General features: G+C 35.0%; 2 protein-coding genes and 1 long non-coding RNA gene across 18 annotated transcripts; 2 read left to right on the forward strand and 1 right to left on the reverse strand.

Annotated features, from left to right (window-relative positions):
• Nucleotides 1-56: 56 nt before the first annotated feature.
• lap (phosphatidylinositol-binding clathrin assembly protein lap) lies at nucleotides 57-16,132 on the reverse strand. 16 transcript variants are annotated; one of them, XM_089463122.1, is made up of 16 exons: nucleotides 15,561-16,132; nucleotides 12,201-12,343; nucleotides 11,419-11,494; nucleotides 10,915-10,947; nucleotides 10,512-10,614; nucleotides 10,328-10,449; nucleotides 10,073-10,266; nucleotides 9,869-10,005; nucleotides 9,497-9,611; nucleotides 9,138-9,417; nucleotides 8,409-8,504; nucleotides 7,594-7,812; nucleotides 5,730-6,039; nucleotides 4,916-5,015; nucleotides 3,523-3,612; nucleotides 57-2,620 (listed from the first exon to the last, which is right to left on the reverse strand). In XM_089463122.1, exons 1-16 carry the CDS (start codon nucleotides 15,694-15,696, stop codon nucleotides 2,426-2,428), a joined length of 2,349 nt encoding a protein of 782 aa, XP_089319248.1. In that variant the 5' UTR covers nucleotides 15,697-16,132; the 3' UTR covers nucleotides 57-2,425. The 16 variants fall into 16 exon arrangements, with proteins under 16 accessions (XP_089319248.1, XP_089319245.1, XP_089319244.1 ...); XM_089463119.1 differs by having other exon boundaries at nucleotides 9,096-9,417; XM_089463118.1 differs by having other exon boundaries at nucleotides 9,497-9,662.
• LOC149270702 (uncharacterized) lies at nucleotides 11,010-12,282 on the forward strand. Its single transcript, XR_016268713.1, has 3 exons — nucleotides 11,010-11,192; nucleotides 11,640-11,926; nucleotides 12,146-12,282. It is a non-coding gene; the product is annotated as an uncharacterized LOC149270702 (long non-coding RNA).
• A 116-nt stretch (nucleotides 16,133-16,248) lies between the features above and the next one.
• Der-2 (Derlin 2) lies at nucleotides 16,249-18,106 on the forward strand. Its single transcript, XM_018000924.2, has 4 exons — nucleotides 16,249-16,744; nucleotides 16,846-17,202; nucleotides 17,271-17,434; nucleotides 17,494-18,106. Exons 1-4 carry the CDS (start codon nucleotides 16,658-16,660, stop codon nucleotides 17,663-17,665), a joined length of 780 nt encoding a protein of 259 aa, XP_017856413.1. The 5' UTR covers nucleotides 16,249-16,657; the 3' UTR covers nucleotides 17,666-18,106.
• Nucleotides 18,107-18,179: the final 73 nt, after the last annotated feature.

Consider the following 18,179-nt stretch of genomic DNA (forward strand, 5'->3'; position numbering starts at 1 on the left):
AGTTTATTTTACACATTTATTTTGCACTAACATTTTTTATTTATTTTTTTTGTATGTTTTATTATTTCTTTAAACATAAATTCTTATACAAGTCATAAAATGTTTCAATAGAATTTTCTCTTAGCTTGTACTTGAGTATGTTGTTGTATTACTTATATAGTCTGCATAAAATAATTTCTTCTATATTTTCGTGAAAATATTTGGTGTACATATATTGTTTTGCTTTCGCTGGGCAAGAAATTAACTAATAGAAACACATTTAACAATTTGTTCTGTTTTAAAGTAAACTGTATATTGTTTATATATATTATGTGCACGATCAACTCTATTGCACTTCTTACATTTATCTACAAGTTCTGTATGCTTGTATATCTCTCAATGATAAGCTAATTTTCTTTAATTTCCGCTTGTTTTCTTTTTTTTTTTTTTTTCAGTGTAAATATTCATTTTTCATTTCGAGTTTTCTTTCATGCCAAAGTTTTGTAATTTTTTGGAAATTCTCAGGTGTAGATAGAGTTGGATACGTACTTTATTAGTTTAGGTAGTACTTGAATGTATTTCTCCTTCGCAGGCCTAGATAAAGGTTTTGTTCTGGGTTAAGGTTTAGCTCAAACAGCAGCGTACAAATATTGTCATAAAACTCTTTTTTTTTTTTTCATTTCTTCTTTTCTTTTTTTTTTTGTCAGTTATAGTAATATTTAGTGTATAATTTATAATTTACATTGATTTGTTCGATCTTTACTTGTAGCTATAGATTTCATGAAAATTCCATGTATGATTGTTGCTTCTAAATATTATTGCATTGCTGTGTGTATGCGTGTGTGTGTGTGTGTGAGAGAGAGTATTTTGTGTTGCCTACTCTACGACGCACGGCGATTTCTCGGGTTTTACAAGAAACTAACGCCTACTTGTAGGCACAGCGCAAATTAGTCAGAGATACTTTAGGTACATGATTTCGATTTCAGATCTCTTAAATTAAATACTAAAGAGCACAATTCGAAAGGGAAACGCAGTGTGGCAGTTGGCATTCGTGTTGCAGAAGCGCTAAGTGAGACATAGAAAAAAACAAATTCAACTGCAACTGCAACAGAAGATTATTAACAATAATAAGTAAAAAGAAATCGTTTATCTCGTGTATTATATATGCGAAGATTTATTTAAACACAGTTCCAGCGTATTGCCGCCCCTTAGCTTATTTAAACAATTTATAAATGACCTATATATACATATATATATATATTGTATATGTGTATATATATTATTTTATATATTGGATTGGATTTGATTTGTTTAATTTTTACTGTTTGTTTATCAAACAATTTCATAAATGGCTAATACAACGCATGCCTTAGAACATTATGCATATACACACAAATATATATATAAATATAAATATATATAAGTTGATTTCCACTCACTTTAAATATACAATTATAATAGTGCAACTCAGCGCAAATTGAAATAATACCTAAAAATATACAAATTGAATTTGGGACCAAATTGAAACTAGCTTGGAATGCTTTTACAAATACGAATAACTGTTCTTTTCCACACTTTCCATACTGCCATTTTCGCGTTTTTAACAATAAACAAAAACTAAACGTCTGAAAAAATAGACTAAAGATAACAATAGAAAACTAATAGATTTATAAACGGTTTAAAATATTGCAAATTGTTTAAGAGGCTCAAATACGCTCTCATCTAAGCATAATTGTAACATAGTTTATAGCTTTATGGCGTCTACAAAGATTTTAATAATATATATATATAATTTCCGATAGTGTACAATAAATTTCAGTATTTAACAGATTCCATTTGACGTGTGTTTCGTTTTTAGCTTTAGCTTTAGGTTTAGTGATTGGCGTAGGACACAACTACAGGTTCTTGCTTACACTTAATATGTAGGATTTACACATATGTATGTAGGTATATTTCACATAGGCTACTCTGTTTTTTTTTACGTTTCGTTTTTATATTTGCTTTCTGTTTCACTTTAGCTAATTATGGAAATTCTTGCATACAAGTTATATAAATTGTTGTATACATATAAATAGTCAAACTCATTTTACGTTTTATAGTAATAATATAAATATATATGTATATGTATATATGTATATAGCAATTTGTGTATGTGTGTATGTATGCTTGCTCAACATTATAATAGAATTCTTAGCGTTTTCATTTCGTTTGTAGCATAGTGTAAACATTTATAATTTCTTACTTTTGTGTTGAATTTGAATTTTCTTTAATCTTTTTATAATATCTGCAAATATATATTCATATATTATGTATTCTCTGTGTGTGTGTGTGTGTGTGTGTGTGTGTGTATTTGTAATGTTGTCTATGAGGTTATAGCGCTTAATGTGTGCATGTGTGTGCTTGTGTGTCTCCTTATGTGTTCGTGTGTGTGTGTTGAGGTGGCGCCTTATAACGCCCCAAATGGATCGAGTGGTACATTTTTATTGCCTCCATTCTGCGTCGCCTGCGTGGGTTGCATGATCCCTGTCGCTGCTGGCACCGTCGCATTACTGTGCGCCACGCCCATCATCGTCGGCTGCCCCCCAGTCAAAGGGGCTGCTTGTGGCAGCATACTCGGCTGCTGCCCCATCACCGGCATGCCCTACAATCATTAAAATAACTCATTAGAACAGGCTCGAATCAATATCAGTATTTATCGTTTGATCAAACTTCCAAATCATGCAAGGAATTGGAGGATTACTTGAACGACTAAGGATTAGACATAAGTTGCGGAAGTTATTGGGTAGAAAGAGTTGTTGGTTAACAAGTATTTGGCTATTTGAGATTGGCCGCCGTGAGCTACATACATATATAGTATATATATTTAGAAATATATATATACATATGTGAGTTTTCCAAACTTGGGGTTAGTGAACTCTACATAGGACATACAACGAAAATAAAAACTCAGTTCAGAAAACATCTCTCTACAAAAACAAATTATAATAATAATATTGTCAAAATTCAAAATTTTAAAACCCCATCAAACTTATAGGAATATGAATTTTCAAACAGAAAAATCAAAATTTTCTCGAGTGTCAAGAGAGACCTATTATATATATAGAGAGAGAGAGTGAGAGTGAGAGAGTGAGAGAGACGGGGTTGCGATAGTGGATACCATAACCATAGAAATAGAGCACGGGGCAACAGTTCGGAAGGCTCTGTGCGTAGGGCAATAGTCAGAGTAGGTAGATTTGATAGTGAGAGTGAAGTCTTAACTTAAGATAGGCAAAAATCAGAATGAATAACTAAAAAACTAAACAAAAATAAAAATAAAGTAGATAAGTTGAAACATAATCAAAAGTAAAAGTCGTAAATAGGCACAATATATATATTTATAATTCGTTTAATGAAAGTAAACTAAATGCAACTGAAAAATATAGTAAGTATAAACATTTATTTTATATTTGATTATGTTTTATTCAAAATTGTTTCTGTATGGTTTTTTGATTGTATTATTGTATAATTGTTGTTTACGTTTCGGTTCGTTTGCATCATTCTTACCTGCATATAATTTGGCATAACAGGATAACTAGCATGTATATACGGATGATTGATTGTGATTGGCGCAGGACTTACGGTCATGCCATGTGCCTATGTATGCATACATATAAATATATATAATATATGCATATATACATCAATATTCACACATATTCATATATAGATATACACATGTATATATGTGTGTGTTTATATTTCAATACATATACAACACAAGCATACAGTCAGCATTAACACAGGAGCATCGTGAATTACATATTTATTTTAGGTGTTGAAATTTTGATATATTATTTATTTGTTTTTTTTTTATTATTTATCATAAATTATTATTATTATTTGGATATATTTCGATATTGCGGTATGCGTTGGATAGTTGAAATATATAAAGCAACATAAAATAAAGAAAAGAAAGTGATAGTTTATATATATGTATGTGTATATATATATATAAGTTAACATTAAGACAGAAATAAATAAAAATAAAAATCAAATCAAAATGGAATAAATACAGTTAGGTGTGTGTATGTACGAGTACAAGTGAATAATTGGCCTGCTTATGTAGGTTAGCTATTTCAAGTAGCTGCTCGATACCTACACTGACGAGGTGTGCCACAATAGTTTGCCCTAGTGCTAGGTGTAGTTGTTGCTGTTGTTGTAGTTGTCGTTGTGTGATGCAGTGTTTTACATGAGAGGACCTTAACCAATATATCACATAGTATAATCGAAATGAATCAAATAAACGTTCAACTTGCAACAACTTGGTTTGTGCTTTTATAGCTCTATGCCAATTCAAGAGATATATGTATGTAAAAAATATATATTATATAGTAAAAATGGCCACAACATCTAGATTATATTTTTGGGTTAAATCAAGTCACAGATCAAGACATTATAAATAAAAAATAAACCAAGTAGCTGTTGTTGTTAGGCAAAGTGCGGTTCTTGAAATGAAAAAATATTTGCAAAAGAAGAAAAATGTACAAAACTGAAAAATAGAAGAAACAAAATCATAATCATAAGACAAATTGTATGTTACATGGATAGTGAGCCTAGAGTGTTGTGTGACACAATCTTTAGGATACCATCATCTTTATTGTTCCCTCAAACATTCTTGGTCTTTTGCTCTAAGAGCACAAAAGGTCTATCTATAAAGTTATATATGTATATATATGTATGTATATGAGATATATATATATATGTACATATAACAGTTATAGCTCTGATATTATCTCATGTCTTTGTTGTTGTATTTAATTGAGTTTCGATTGAGTTGAGTTTTGATTGAGTTGAGTTTCGGTTGAGTTGAGTTTCGGTTGAGTTGAATTGAATTGAATTGAGTTGAGTTGAGTTGAGAGAAAGAAAGAGTAGAGAGTTAGCTGTGGTCATAACTCACCATTGGACGATAGCCAGCACCAGTTGTAGCCGCCATTGGTTGAGGTGTCCAATTAGCACCTGGTTTCGCTGTATTTTTAGGTGAATTCCATTGCACGGGTCTATGAGATACATATGGGGTAAGAGAGTAATGATATATAGAGAGACACGAAATCAATGAAACTTTGTTGTTTTTTTTTTTTGTTTTGAATTTCGATTACGTTTCTAAAATATTTACTCGAATTAGTTGGAAAACTAAAATGGGGAAACTGGTTATGTACACAAATGGAACATGAAATGATGGGATATGAGGGTAATTAATATGGGACGAGACTTGAGAGCACTTCCAGGGTCAAGCATTGAGGTTACCAAAAAATGCGTACTTTGTAAGCTGTATTATCCAAAGGAGCCATGAGACAAATCAAATGTCCATAAGTACAGAAGAAGAGAAGCTCTTTCTTTCAATTCTTCGGAGGGGTATTTATAATAAGAGAATATTACAAATTTTTATGGATGTGAAAGCTTCGATACTTTTTGCTCTCCGGCTTAATATTTTATTATTATATTAATAAATTTGGATCATGCTTGACCTTCGGCTGGAAATGCTCAGATGGGAGTGTGTTATGAGACGGAGTAGCATTGCGTCTTTGAGTCTTAGTAATAAAACTCAAAAACTGGCATGGATGCTTTTCGTTTGATGAGACATTTTGAAGGTGGTTGATTGGCTGATGTATTTCTCATATTCCTCCCACACACGCACACATGGATTATCTACACACGCACACATACACATACACATACAGGCATACGCACATTTACTTGTCGATTTTACTCACTTTGCACTCGCTGTTTTATTTATATTTAAATTATCAACTAGGGACATTAGTGAACTATCCAGGTCGCCCGTTATTATCTTGCCAGTGCCAGCTGGTTGTTGTTGCTGTTGTTGTTGGTGTTGTTGCTGCTGCTGTTGTTGTTGCTGTATGAGTAGCTGCTGCTGTTGTGTATTCATTTGTTGTTGCTGTTGCAATGTTAGGGCCGGACTGCTGGCATTGAAGCCCTGGTAAGCGGCACCTGCGGCGACAACATTCATTTGATTGCTGTTGGCTGTGGCCGGTTTCAGAACATCGCCCAAAGCATCAAAGCCTTTTTATGTATGACATACAATAGTTGTTGTTGTTGTTGTACGAGATATAGCCAGCACACCGTTATAGGCAGACATTTACACAGACATACACAGATGTTGTTGTTGTTGTTGTTGATTTTATGATACAAATGGAAGCCCACAACAATTGTTTAATGAGATATTCGTTTGTTTCGATTTGCAAGTTTTCGCCCGGTTTTAAAATGATTTCGTTGTCGTTTTAGGAGACATACAATTATATATACATATATTATATATGTGTATATATATGTATATATAAATTGTATTTTTGTTCAAGGATTTGTGCCACCAACATTAACGTATTGTAAACATGAGACAATGTGTGTTAATGTGTCGTATTTGTATTTATTTTTATGTTACGTACATAAGAACATAAAAAAGAGAAAAAGAGAAAAAATACATTGACAAAATAAATATTGTGAATAAAGATTTCGTTTGTTCTTTTTCTATATAATGTTCTATGTGCATTTTTTGCGCTGTTCTGTTTGATAATTATAATAAATGTTTCACAACAGACAGGTTTTGTATGATAATTTGGCATTAGTTAGTTAGTATATAATTAGTTAAGCGGTTTATCAAGCATGTATCAATTGAGGTGCATATATTATATATTAATTTACTATGAATTATTTAACTAGAAGCGAATATCTTTGAAAATTTAAATGATTAAGAATTGAAATAGAAACAGAGAGGAAACAGGAATAACGTTAGCAAGAGACCCGTAAGACTTGGACTAGCTAAAGACAGCTCAAAGACATTCAGAGACCCAAAACTAAATCTATTTATTATTTACTATTTAATTAAAGTTTTCGTCTGTCTTAATTTGTAAATCCGACTTACACATTATGAAACACATTTCAGGACACACTCACGCAATTTGTACGAGTAAAAAATAAATAAAACTAAGACTGACAACAAACTTGTTTCGAGAACCAAAGATTTACGTACATGAATAGCGGTGGGATTTGTAAGCATTATCAGGAGTCTGGCACGAATACACTGCAAATAGCAAGCAGGATTTTTGTCTGATCGAATGAAATGAATATCCTTACAAAGCATACCAAGTACTTGGCCGTAGGAAAAACAAAGAGCAATAGGATTAAGTTATAAATTATGGAAATATTTGAAATTCTATAGCACATCAAATAAATGTAATCGAAGTACCACCATATAATTACTTTAAAGTCTAACAAGTCTGCAAACTTTTACTCAAAAATTCCTAATCAAAACTACTATTTATTTTCATTTTTCTTTCTTTTTTTTTTTTTGCTTTGCTTTCAGTTTTTATGACTTATTTGCATTACTCATAAGTACTTGGAAATGCATTTGCGAAAGACTCTGTTGAATAGAGAGACAGACTTTAGACGATTGTGTGTTCTACTGTGTGTACGTGTGTGTGTGTGTGTGTGTGTATACGCAGCACTACAAGCACAACAAAGATGAGGCCAGTGTGGGACAATTGAAGCTTTGTACAAACACAAAGCGCGCAACGTAAAAATTGGGTTCTGCGTTTCATTTGGCTCGCAATCGTTCACCTGTGGGGAATGGAGACATCGTGGAAGTTGTTAAAAAGGCCAGCTCTTGCTGTTGTTGCTGCTGCTGCTGTTGTTGTTGCATATAAAATAATGCGGCCTGCTGTTGCTGTTGTTGTAGTCGCTGTTGCTGTTGTTGTGGCTGATACTGTGGCTCCCCAAGCTGGCCATAGACAACGGCATCATCGAAAAAGGGATTTGGCAACGGGGCTGACGACGCGGCTTTTATCGTTCGACACAAGTAAACATATTCGCAAGGATATTTCGTTGGGGATAGCCATAAGAAAAATTAATTAAATTATAAGCGTAGGTAAAACTAAATCTTCAAAATCAACCAAAATTATGCACACAAAATTCAAAATTATCAAAGTTCGAAAAAAAAACTGTGTAGAATTGAGTTTCACGCATACAGCAAAAAGTTTCAGGTGTTTGCGAAACTTAAACTAAACTAGATGTGATGGATGGACTGTAGTCTAGCCTTCTCTTCGTTTTCTTTGGAGCGGGTGTACTCTTGGCATTATCAAAACACGAAAACTTTAGAGTGAATTAGTTATATTATTAGTAGAACATGCTAAACATACCAGTAATTAATACGAGTAGAGAAAAATAAAACATTTATATATGCTAAGAGTTAAGAGTTACGAGAACCGCACCACAAAAAAGCAATACTTTAACTAATCTTTAGCCCCCCTCATGTTACTTTCGCTTTACATATAAGTAATTATAAATGAATTGATTAATATTAAGTTGCATTGCAATTGTAAATGTATTAATGAGAGAAATTAACCGGCTTTAGTTGCTTCTTTGGGAGCACTTACCTGTTGGTTCCGTATTACCGAAAACGGACGTAAAATTACTATCGGAAACGAATGCATTTGTAGCAGCAGCGGAGGAAACTGTAGAGCCATTGAAACCTATTTTATGTTTTTTTTTTTTTTTATGGGATTTTTTTTTCATAGTTGTGTGTGTATGATTTATCGAATATTTATCGAGTCATGTTGTTGTTGTTGTTGTAGTTGTTGGTTGTTTGTTTTAGGGTAGTGGAGAAAAAAACCAGTGATGAAAATGAAGAGCAACAATACATTAGACGAAGAAATTCAAAAATGAGTAAATAATAACTTACAAAATTATATCAAATACATAATATACAAAATAAACATAATTGAAAGTTTATGTTATTTATGATAGGAAAAATATGTGCATCAAAAGTTTGTGCTTGAGGACGGCCATATATATATAGAGAGAGAGAGCGAGAAAAGATAGAGAAAGAGGGAGAGAGAGAAAGAGTAAGAGCAAGAGCTGGGACGGAGTGCGCGCCTTTTAAGTGTCTGGATCTGACACAGCTACAGAGACAACATGGGTAATACATATACATATAGATATAGACTTATATCGTAGAAAGAAAAACTTTAAGGCAACACCTAAGCGTCAACGTTTGAATTAACTAACTAAAGTCAACTGAAAATCTTAATCAATTAAATAATAAGAAAATTATAGCATGCTACCGTTATTATGCATCCATAAATTATTGGCATTGAGTGCAGCACCTGTTGCTCCGGTGGTGGCAGCTGCCACACTGTTGCCACTGGCCTCGAACATGTCGGCAAACGGATTGCCCAGCTGCAGCAAATCGTCGGACGCCTTTGTGGCAAGCGCCTGTGAAGCGCCAGATGCTGCTGCAGCAGCAGCGGGCTGTGCCGACGCGGCACCAAACAGATCAACTATCGGCTGACCAGCCTGGGCGGCTGGCGGTGACGATAGGAATGGATTTGTTAGTGCAGCGCTAGCACCACCAGCACCGCTGCTAGTGGGCGACGATACCTTGGACTGATGAACAAGGGAGAACAAGTCAGTTAATTCATCATCAATTGATATTCAATCAAATCAAATATATGTGTGTACTCACTTTGTACTGATTCATGGCGGCCTCCTCCTCAGCCAGCACCTGGGCCTTCAGCTGCTCATCGATGCCATTGGAGGTGTCAAATTTACTAGATGCTGCCGCAGTGCCAAATGCCGAGCTAGTTGAAGAGAGTGCAGAGACAGCGGATTTAACATTTGTGCGTTGATAGCTGCGCCAACAAATCAAATGCAACAAATCATAGAGAAGAAACAGAAAAGGGAAAACATAAATCAACTTAGCAAACAAATTAAATGTTAAAATAATTAAAGTAAAATATAAAAAAGTAAACAATGAACTTTCAATAACACAATAATTAATAAACTAATATCATAAGCTTCAAATCTAATAACTAGTTAACTGTCTACCGCAACACACCTCGACGATTGTGTGGGCGTATTGGCCGCAGAGACCTTGCGACCCTCCAGCGTGGCCAAATGCTGCTCCAAGGCATCCAACAAAGAGCTGGGCGCCTTTGTCAAATCGGGTATATCGCCCTTATCAATGCCAACATTCTGCAAAAGGCAACAACCAATTCAGTTAAACAATCCGTACAATTTATAGGTAATTCATTGAGCGCACCTCGGCCACTTTTAGGAATTCCCCCACACGATCCATGCGAACCAAAAACTTTTTGTACAAGTCTAGAGCATCGCGTGCATGCTTCTTGTTCATGTCAAAGTATTTCTCCAGTAAATTGATAATGCCATCATTATAGCAGGCAAACAGACGAATTAAGTCACGGAACAGCAGCATGAAGCTCATATTGATGACGCCTACGGAAAGAGTACATATAAATATATACATTGAAGCAAAGATATCGTGGCATGCACATACCGTTAGTCAAATCATTGGACTGACAGTCGAACTCCAGAAGTGCATCCAATTGAGCCTGCAACACCGGCAGCGTCTTCAAAAGTTTCTCCGCATTCATATTACGCAAGGAGCCCTCCTCTTTCCTAAAATATTGAATGTTGATTAATACGAATCATAAACTATATATTATAAGTGCTCAACTTACCCGCGCTTCACTTTGCAAAAATCGAAAGCCATGGCGCGATACGAGAGCGACTTCTCATTCAAATATTTGGCATAGCGTCTTATGAAGGGCGACATATCATAGCCTATGGTGTGTGATAATAATAGGGTATTATTCTTCAGTTAATTTGTTGCTAATTTACGACACATTTAGTACACGTCTGTCGAACAGTCAATTTTGAACGCCAAATATAACAATTGGGTTATGGGTTTAGTTAAATACAGTTAGTCAAAAATTTGTCTTGCTTTTGTGTATATAAATATGGTTTCTTGAGCTTTAGTTTGGAGCCATGACCTCAATCGTTAGTGTACAGTTTGCATGTTTTGCTGTTGCTGGATAACCCCGTAGCCATTATGAAAAAGTTTCTTCTTCAAGAAATACTCACCCATTCTGCCACCTGGAACGCCCATGCCACCATCTGTAGTATAGGTTCATAATTCGCATTGCATATATTATTTATATATTTTTATATATTAAGAATGATTTTTTATATATGAATTTTTGATTTTACATGTATATGTGTGTGAGTGTGTTTGTATGTGAGTAAGCAGCGCGTTTTAGTTGATAGTCGAGGCACAGTATTATTATTGTTATTATTTAAATGTTATCATTAGAACGAATTACACAAATGAACAGGCCAAACGCGATTCGCAGCATTCAAGTGTGAGTGAGAGCAGAAAGAGAAGAGCAGAGGGAGAAGCATGTAATATTATATTTGTATAACAAATAACAAAGTTAAATAGTTAAATGTTCTGTTGTATGCTGTGTTTGTGGAGAGCATGAGCAAATGTTAGAAAGCATCAAGTGTTTCGCATTGTTTCATTATTTTCATCTTCTTCAAAGACTTTTTAGGGCCTTTGAGTGCCTGCAAATTTATTCGTGTTTATACCTTGCACAGTTCCTTTGTCCAGAAAGGAGCTGAGATTAAATGTTGAGTTGCTCGAGGCGAGATATTGCATGAAACGCTGAAAAGAAGACAGATAAGACAGCTGAGTTAGTAAACAGGAATTCGTGCCAGCAATCTATGAATAATGCACCCAAATATTTAGTCCATTAAAGCTAACCCTACATTAAAGCAATATTTGATAACATATATCATTTCATTGCCAGCTAAAGTCGGGTTCGCTTTCAGCGCCCAGAAAACAACAGCTGGGAGGAGTTGCAATTAAACCACAGAAAGTGCGGCACAAAGAAAACTTGGCGAATGTGTCGCCAAAAGAGGAAATAGGAGGAACAAACAAAGAGCACGCAGAGCAAAGCAAGGCAAATCAAGCAGCAACAGAAATAAAAGAGAATAAAACAAATCAAATACAAGCAAAGCGACAATGAACGTGACCTTTTCGTAGTGCTAAAAAGAGGGCAAGCAAAAGTGAAAAGAAGAAAAGTAAAAGCAATATGTAAGCATATAAATTAAATTTAAATTAAATTATAAAATTATTATATACAAATTATAAATATATATCTATTATATTAAATTAAATCATATATGATACACAAATTGAATTTGAATTCAATAATATAGAATATATGTATATTATATAAATATATATCAATTAAATTACTTTTACTTTTACTCTCTTCAATTGTATTATATACATATACATATACATATATAGTACGCCCCCTGAATAGCTATGTTGACAGCGGATCATTTAGAGAGCCAGTACAAACCTCATTGCCGTACGCCATCAAATGATGTGTGGTTATCAGCGATTTATAGACGACCACCCAGTTGGCATTCTGCGAGCGCTCGATAAGTAAATTGGCCAAATGGGGAATCGAGACATTCGGTTCGTTTGTGCAGTGCACCAGATCTGCAAAGAGAATTGGGAAATGAAATGAAATACAAATGGACAGCTTGCATGTTATTTCATATTACTGCAGACAGAGCAGGGTACAATAAATACCCTAATAAAATATATATACAATGCTACTAAATACCAAATATCTTGGGTGTTCGTTCAACTCAGTTTTTACTGTGTGGTGTTATCATCTGATTGAAGCCGACTTCTGTGGCCGATCCATTGTTCGTTCCAATCCAATATCACGCTCAACTTCTGCACAGACGACATTTTATGCCGCCTCCAAAGTCCCGACATGCATTCAAATTGTGATAAGCTTTGTCTCTGCAGCCAAATGGCATTATATACATCAAATATATACATACATATATTGTGGATATTATATAAGTATCATCAGACTGTTTTTCCCCCAACAGCGTGTTATCGGCATTTAAAGAGGGGCGTATATTTACAGACATATGGGCAGATGATTTAAATGCACTCGTTGATTGCTTACACACACAGACACACACACACATATACACATATACACAGGCACACATACACATACCCAGCCATACAAGCATTCAAATCATTTGATTCAATTCAATGATTGATATTCGTATATATGCACATAAATTGAAATAAATACGTAAATATATGGAAATTCGTTCGATATTCTTTAAATTAACGCTCAACTGAATTATTGATCGTATTTCCAAAGTTATAATAAAAACTAGCTTGAAGCAAAGATTTTGATTTGGAAACATGGTTTCATGGTTAAAGACTAAAAAGTTTTCAACTCGAACTAAACTTTTCGCAAGTTTTAATGAAACTAAATTAAGTTGAATATATGTATTAGGCTAGCTTGCATCTATAGTTAATATAAATTTTATTAAAATATATATGTACATACTTCATTATCTTGAGCTTAAAGTCATTCGGCGCATGAAATTAGGTATACAGCTCTTTATATGCATGCTCAAACAGATCTATATATAGCTGTAGCTCTTCACTGCGTTCGCTTATACGTTATGCATGCCTCTGCACACTGACTACAGGGTATTCGCCCTTGAAACCTATTGACCCAAATTAGAATTTACTTTACTGAACTGGAGCATGCTTATAGAAGAAATAAATATAATATTCAGATTTGTTTTCTGTTTGAATATTTTCAGTTCCAAGTTCCACATTTTTTGGAGGCTTTACAGCACCTGTATTTCTGAGATTTTAGTGCTAATTGAACTTGTATTTAAATGTAGGTATTTGTTTGAACAGCTTCAGCTGCAGAACTCCGGAGCTAAAGTACCTGAGTTTCCTCGATTTCCCAACTGGTTTCATTCACAGTTTTATTTTTTGTTATTGGCAACGAAAACAAAAAGAGTTGAAAGGGTAAATGAGAGAAGTTAATCGTATTTTTTACATTCTACCTGCTTTGGGCAAAATGTAATCGGAGAACAGGTTTTCTTTTTTCTTATTTTTCTCTCTTAATTTCTAAGTTGTAGCTGATGTGTGTCTTTTAATGATTTTTTTTTTAATTTACTTCTTGATTGGCTTTGGTTTTATTTTCAAACTTTTAATTTGCTTGCGTTAAGGCACAGGTTGTTTTAGACTCTGCTCGGCTTTTTTGTTTATATGAATAGCATTCTGATCACAAATAAAGCTCACCTATTGAAATCTCTTTTGGAACAAACTACCCAATTAACATATCTTTATGGACATTTATTTAAATACCGTATGTAAACCAAAACGGTATTTTGCATTTGTGCACTTTATAAATTTAAAAAATGATTTAAGTATTTACATTTATATTATATTTAAATTATTTTATTACATTTCATTTACATTACATTTTTCTATTTTCTATTTTTTTTTTTTTTTTATTTCTATTCAATTCTAGTCAAATTCAAATAATATATTTCAATGAGCAGCATACTCGGTTCTGACTGGAAACGAATCCTCTCTGAATCAGTTTGGCCAATTGGAGCTGAAGCATTACGCGGGCAATGCTTGACCGCAAGCTCCAGCTTGATTTATTTTTGTTTACCTACATACATAATTATAATAACAAGCACACACACACAGGCATACAAATACCAGCACAGTATTTACTAGCCAAAGCTTTATGTATGTATTTATTTATGTATGCTCATTATGTGACAACTCCACATAATTTCCAAGAAGAGTACACAAAAGATGTAATAAAAATGTATGTAATCATGTACATACACGAGCATAAATACATATGCATTTGTGTATATATTTGCCAACGGTACTAAGCATTACCAAAAATTTCTCATGACTCATTTCGCGCTTATTGGACAACAACAAAGTTGCAAACGTGCCAAAGAAACGGCAAACTTAAATAAGAAGCAGGTCAAAGCAGCACACATACATAGAACCACACGCATACACATATGAAAAAGCAGTGGAGGCAAAAAAGTCAACCAGAATCCAATAAGGCAACACAAAAGATCACTTTGTTTAGCCAATCAGAAATGCAATGTAAAACATAGACGAACCTTAGATTTTCTTGCAGTCGTTGCAGTTGTAGTTGTAGTTTTTGTTGTTGCACACAGATTATGAATAAATTTAAAAGGCAATGACACCGTTGAAACGGTACATACTCCAACAACAGCAACATATAATATCTAATGCTGTTACACACACACACACAAAAGCTCATTGTAAATCATACACACGTGCAGCCGTGAGAAAGTGACGTAACATTAGAAAGAGAGGCCTAGAGCATTGAGAGCGAATGACGAAGCATTCAAAAGGAAAGACCACAATCAGCAGCTGAGGCGAGGCAGCAGGTGCATTGCAAAAAAAAAAAAAAAAAAAAAAAAAAAAAACTTTTTAGAGAGTGGGCGTGAATTTACACGGAAGCGGTTTATTTCAGTGAGTAAGAAATCAAGCTATACACAACATGATAAAAGTTTGCAGTAATTGCCATAACGAAACACCCAAGATAAAATATTGAAAAACTCTCTCAAGACACACACATACATACAAATGTAACGTTACAAGTCACCCAAAAAAAGAAAAAAATCTGCCTTCTACTAGGAGAGAAGAGAGCAAATGCCTCTTTCTGTAATTGAATGAATGGCAAAATGTTAACAAGGCGACAGTTTTTTTTTTTTTTTTTGCCACTTTGAGTGTGTTGACCGTTATTTTTCCCTTTTGATTTCTGTCAAAAACTATGTGATTTTTTCTGGTTTTCTTTGTATTCTCTTTGAATTGCACTTACAATCTAAATGCTTCTTCTTCGGCCCGATGCATTCCTCAGTTGTGGCCTTGCACACTGATTTGGCGAGTCCTTGGCCCGCAAGGCTGTGACGAGCAGCCAGCAGCCTGTCGTTGATTGTTTGCCCAGCCATAGTCATGATGAAGCTGTTTTTGTGGTTGTTGGTTTCACTTAATTAACACTAGTTATATATCCAATCTAATTTGATTATGTGCACCAAAGAATGGACCAAACAGCACACACATACACATACACTGTGAGACAGGCCAGTACACGCACACGAACACACACACGCACACTCAGAGGCAGGGAGACGTATTGATATTGATTAGTTGTTGTGGCAAATGCTTAACGAAAAATAAAACACGACTAGCTGGCGCACCACAAACTTTTCATTCGATTTTTTTACTGCACTAATTAATTTTTACACCGCGTTTAATGCGCTCTTTAGCCGGTGCGTAACGCTGTAACGCGATCTTTAATTCTCTATTTTTTTCTTCTTTTTTTGCCACAAATCGATAATGGCGACCAGTACTTTTGCAGCCGATTAGAATAGTGAGCGCTGTTATATCGATGATTGCTCGTGAGGTGTAAGATGTATCGATATACCTTTTAATGCTACACTTGTTTGATATTATTTCACTTGAGGTATTCCTTTGTTTACCACTTCAAATTTCTTAGTTATACATGCTCAGGCTGGCAATTGGCACTTGGTGCTTTTATATTATAAATAAAAATCTACTGACCTATGACCCTATATGCATTCAAAAAAGTTGTAAGCAACATACGAAATTACTCGAACATTAACTAGTCAGCTGATGGTCCGTTTCACTTGGCGATAACTGTGTATAACGATAAACGATAACAAACTTATTTTATATAGCTCCAATGCCTAGCAAAATAAGAAGTATATGAAACAATAATATTAATTTTAAATCCAACATCTACAAGTTGTTTTGGTAACCACATACACATTACCACAACAAATGTGAACGCAAGCGCTGCCAGAGCGCCGAACTACAACAACTCGCACAAAATAACCAGCAAATTTCAATTTCCGTCATCTTGAAGACTTTGCCAGGTACAAATAGAGCTCCAGGATGAATGCAATGCGACAGTTTTATATGGAAGTGCCCATAGTGACAAGGGCGTATACCACAGTCTGTGTGCTCACAACGCTGGCGGTGGTGAGTCCTTTACAGTTTCAACTAATTTGATTCTAATGCACGCTGACGTGTACCGTAATCTGCATATGTTTTGTGCTTTGCTTTTATCTTTGATTTGCCAGCATTTGGATCTAGTCTCGCCGCTTCAGTTGTACTTTAATCCCACACTGATTGTACGCAAATTTCAAATCTGGCGTCTGGCCACCACATTCCTCTACTTTGGTACCATTGGCATCAGTTTCTTCTTTAATATGATATTCACTTATCGCTATTGTCGCATGCTGGAGGACGGCTCCTTCCGCGGGCGCAGCTCTGATTTCGTGATGATGTTCATCTTTGGCGGCGTGCTGATGACATTCTTTGGCATCTTCGTCAATCTGCTGTTCCTTGGCCAGGCATTCACGTTAATGCTGGTCTATGTGTGGTCCAGGCGCAATCCTTTAGTGCCCATGAATTTTTTCGGTGTGCTCAACTTTCAGGTAAATACCACAAAATATGACTGTAATTGCATATTGTATACAGAATATATTTTCCATTATCTGTGCAGGCGCCGTATCTACCTTGGGTACTGCTCTGCTGCTCCATGATATTGGGCAATACCATTTGGGTGGATATCATTGGCATGGGCGTTGGCCACATCTACTATGTGCTCGAAGATGTCTATCCCCAGCTATCAAACGGCTTCCGACTGATTAAGACGCCGTATTTTCTGTAATATAGCTTATACATGAACTTTAGCTTAGATTTATTCATCTTTATCATTCTTACAGGAAAAGACTCTTCAATGAACACATTGAACGCAATTACCAAGCCGCTGCCGAAGATCGCCCTGGCGGCTTTATGTGGGGCGGCGAGGGGCAGCCAGCGGAGCCAGCAGCCCCGGCCGAGGCCAATGAAGCACCAGATGCAGCTGAGCAGCCCGCAGCAGCAGCAGCGCAATAACAAGAAACAAGCAAGCAGCGTGTGTGGTTGTTAAATTATTAAGAAAAAAAAAAAAACACAGAAAACACAAAAAACAAAAACAAATAGCATTTGGACGAGACTTAAAAGTTAAGAACCCTCCGCCACCTTTCACCTGGTGCTTGGTAAGATTAGCTACATATTGAGATACTGAAAGAGAGAGAGAGAGAGAGAACGAAGCAAGCGAGTGGCGTGCAATAGTTAGCCAAAGTTGAATTCAAGTATGTGTGTGCATTATTGTTTGATTCGAGTTCCATACTCAATTGTACAATTTAATGCAATTGGCCTTAAGTTTCCATTTGAATGATTCAGCATATGTGATTATATATATGTATATGTATATATTTATGAAAGAAAAACACATTAAACAAGGTAACAAATGAAAATAAACAAATGTCTAATTAGAAATCTGTTAAACTCTCAGTGGCGCCATCTGTTGTTTTAATTACCGCTGGCTATCATATATTGACAAGCTGTCATACACTCCGATCAAAGC

Source organism: Drosophila arizonae, chromosome 2 (assembly GCF_054131065.1).
Source record: "Drosophila arizonae isolate 15081-1271.41 chromosome 2, UAZ_ARI_1.0, whole genome shotgun sequence".
In the NCBI taxonomy this organism is placed as follows: Eukaryota; Metazoa; Arthropoda; class Insecta; order Diptera; family Drosophilidae; genus Drosophila; species Drosophila arizonae.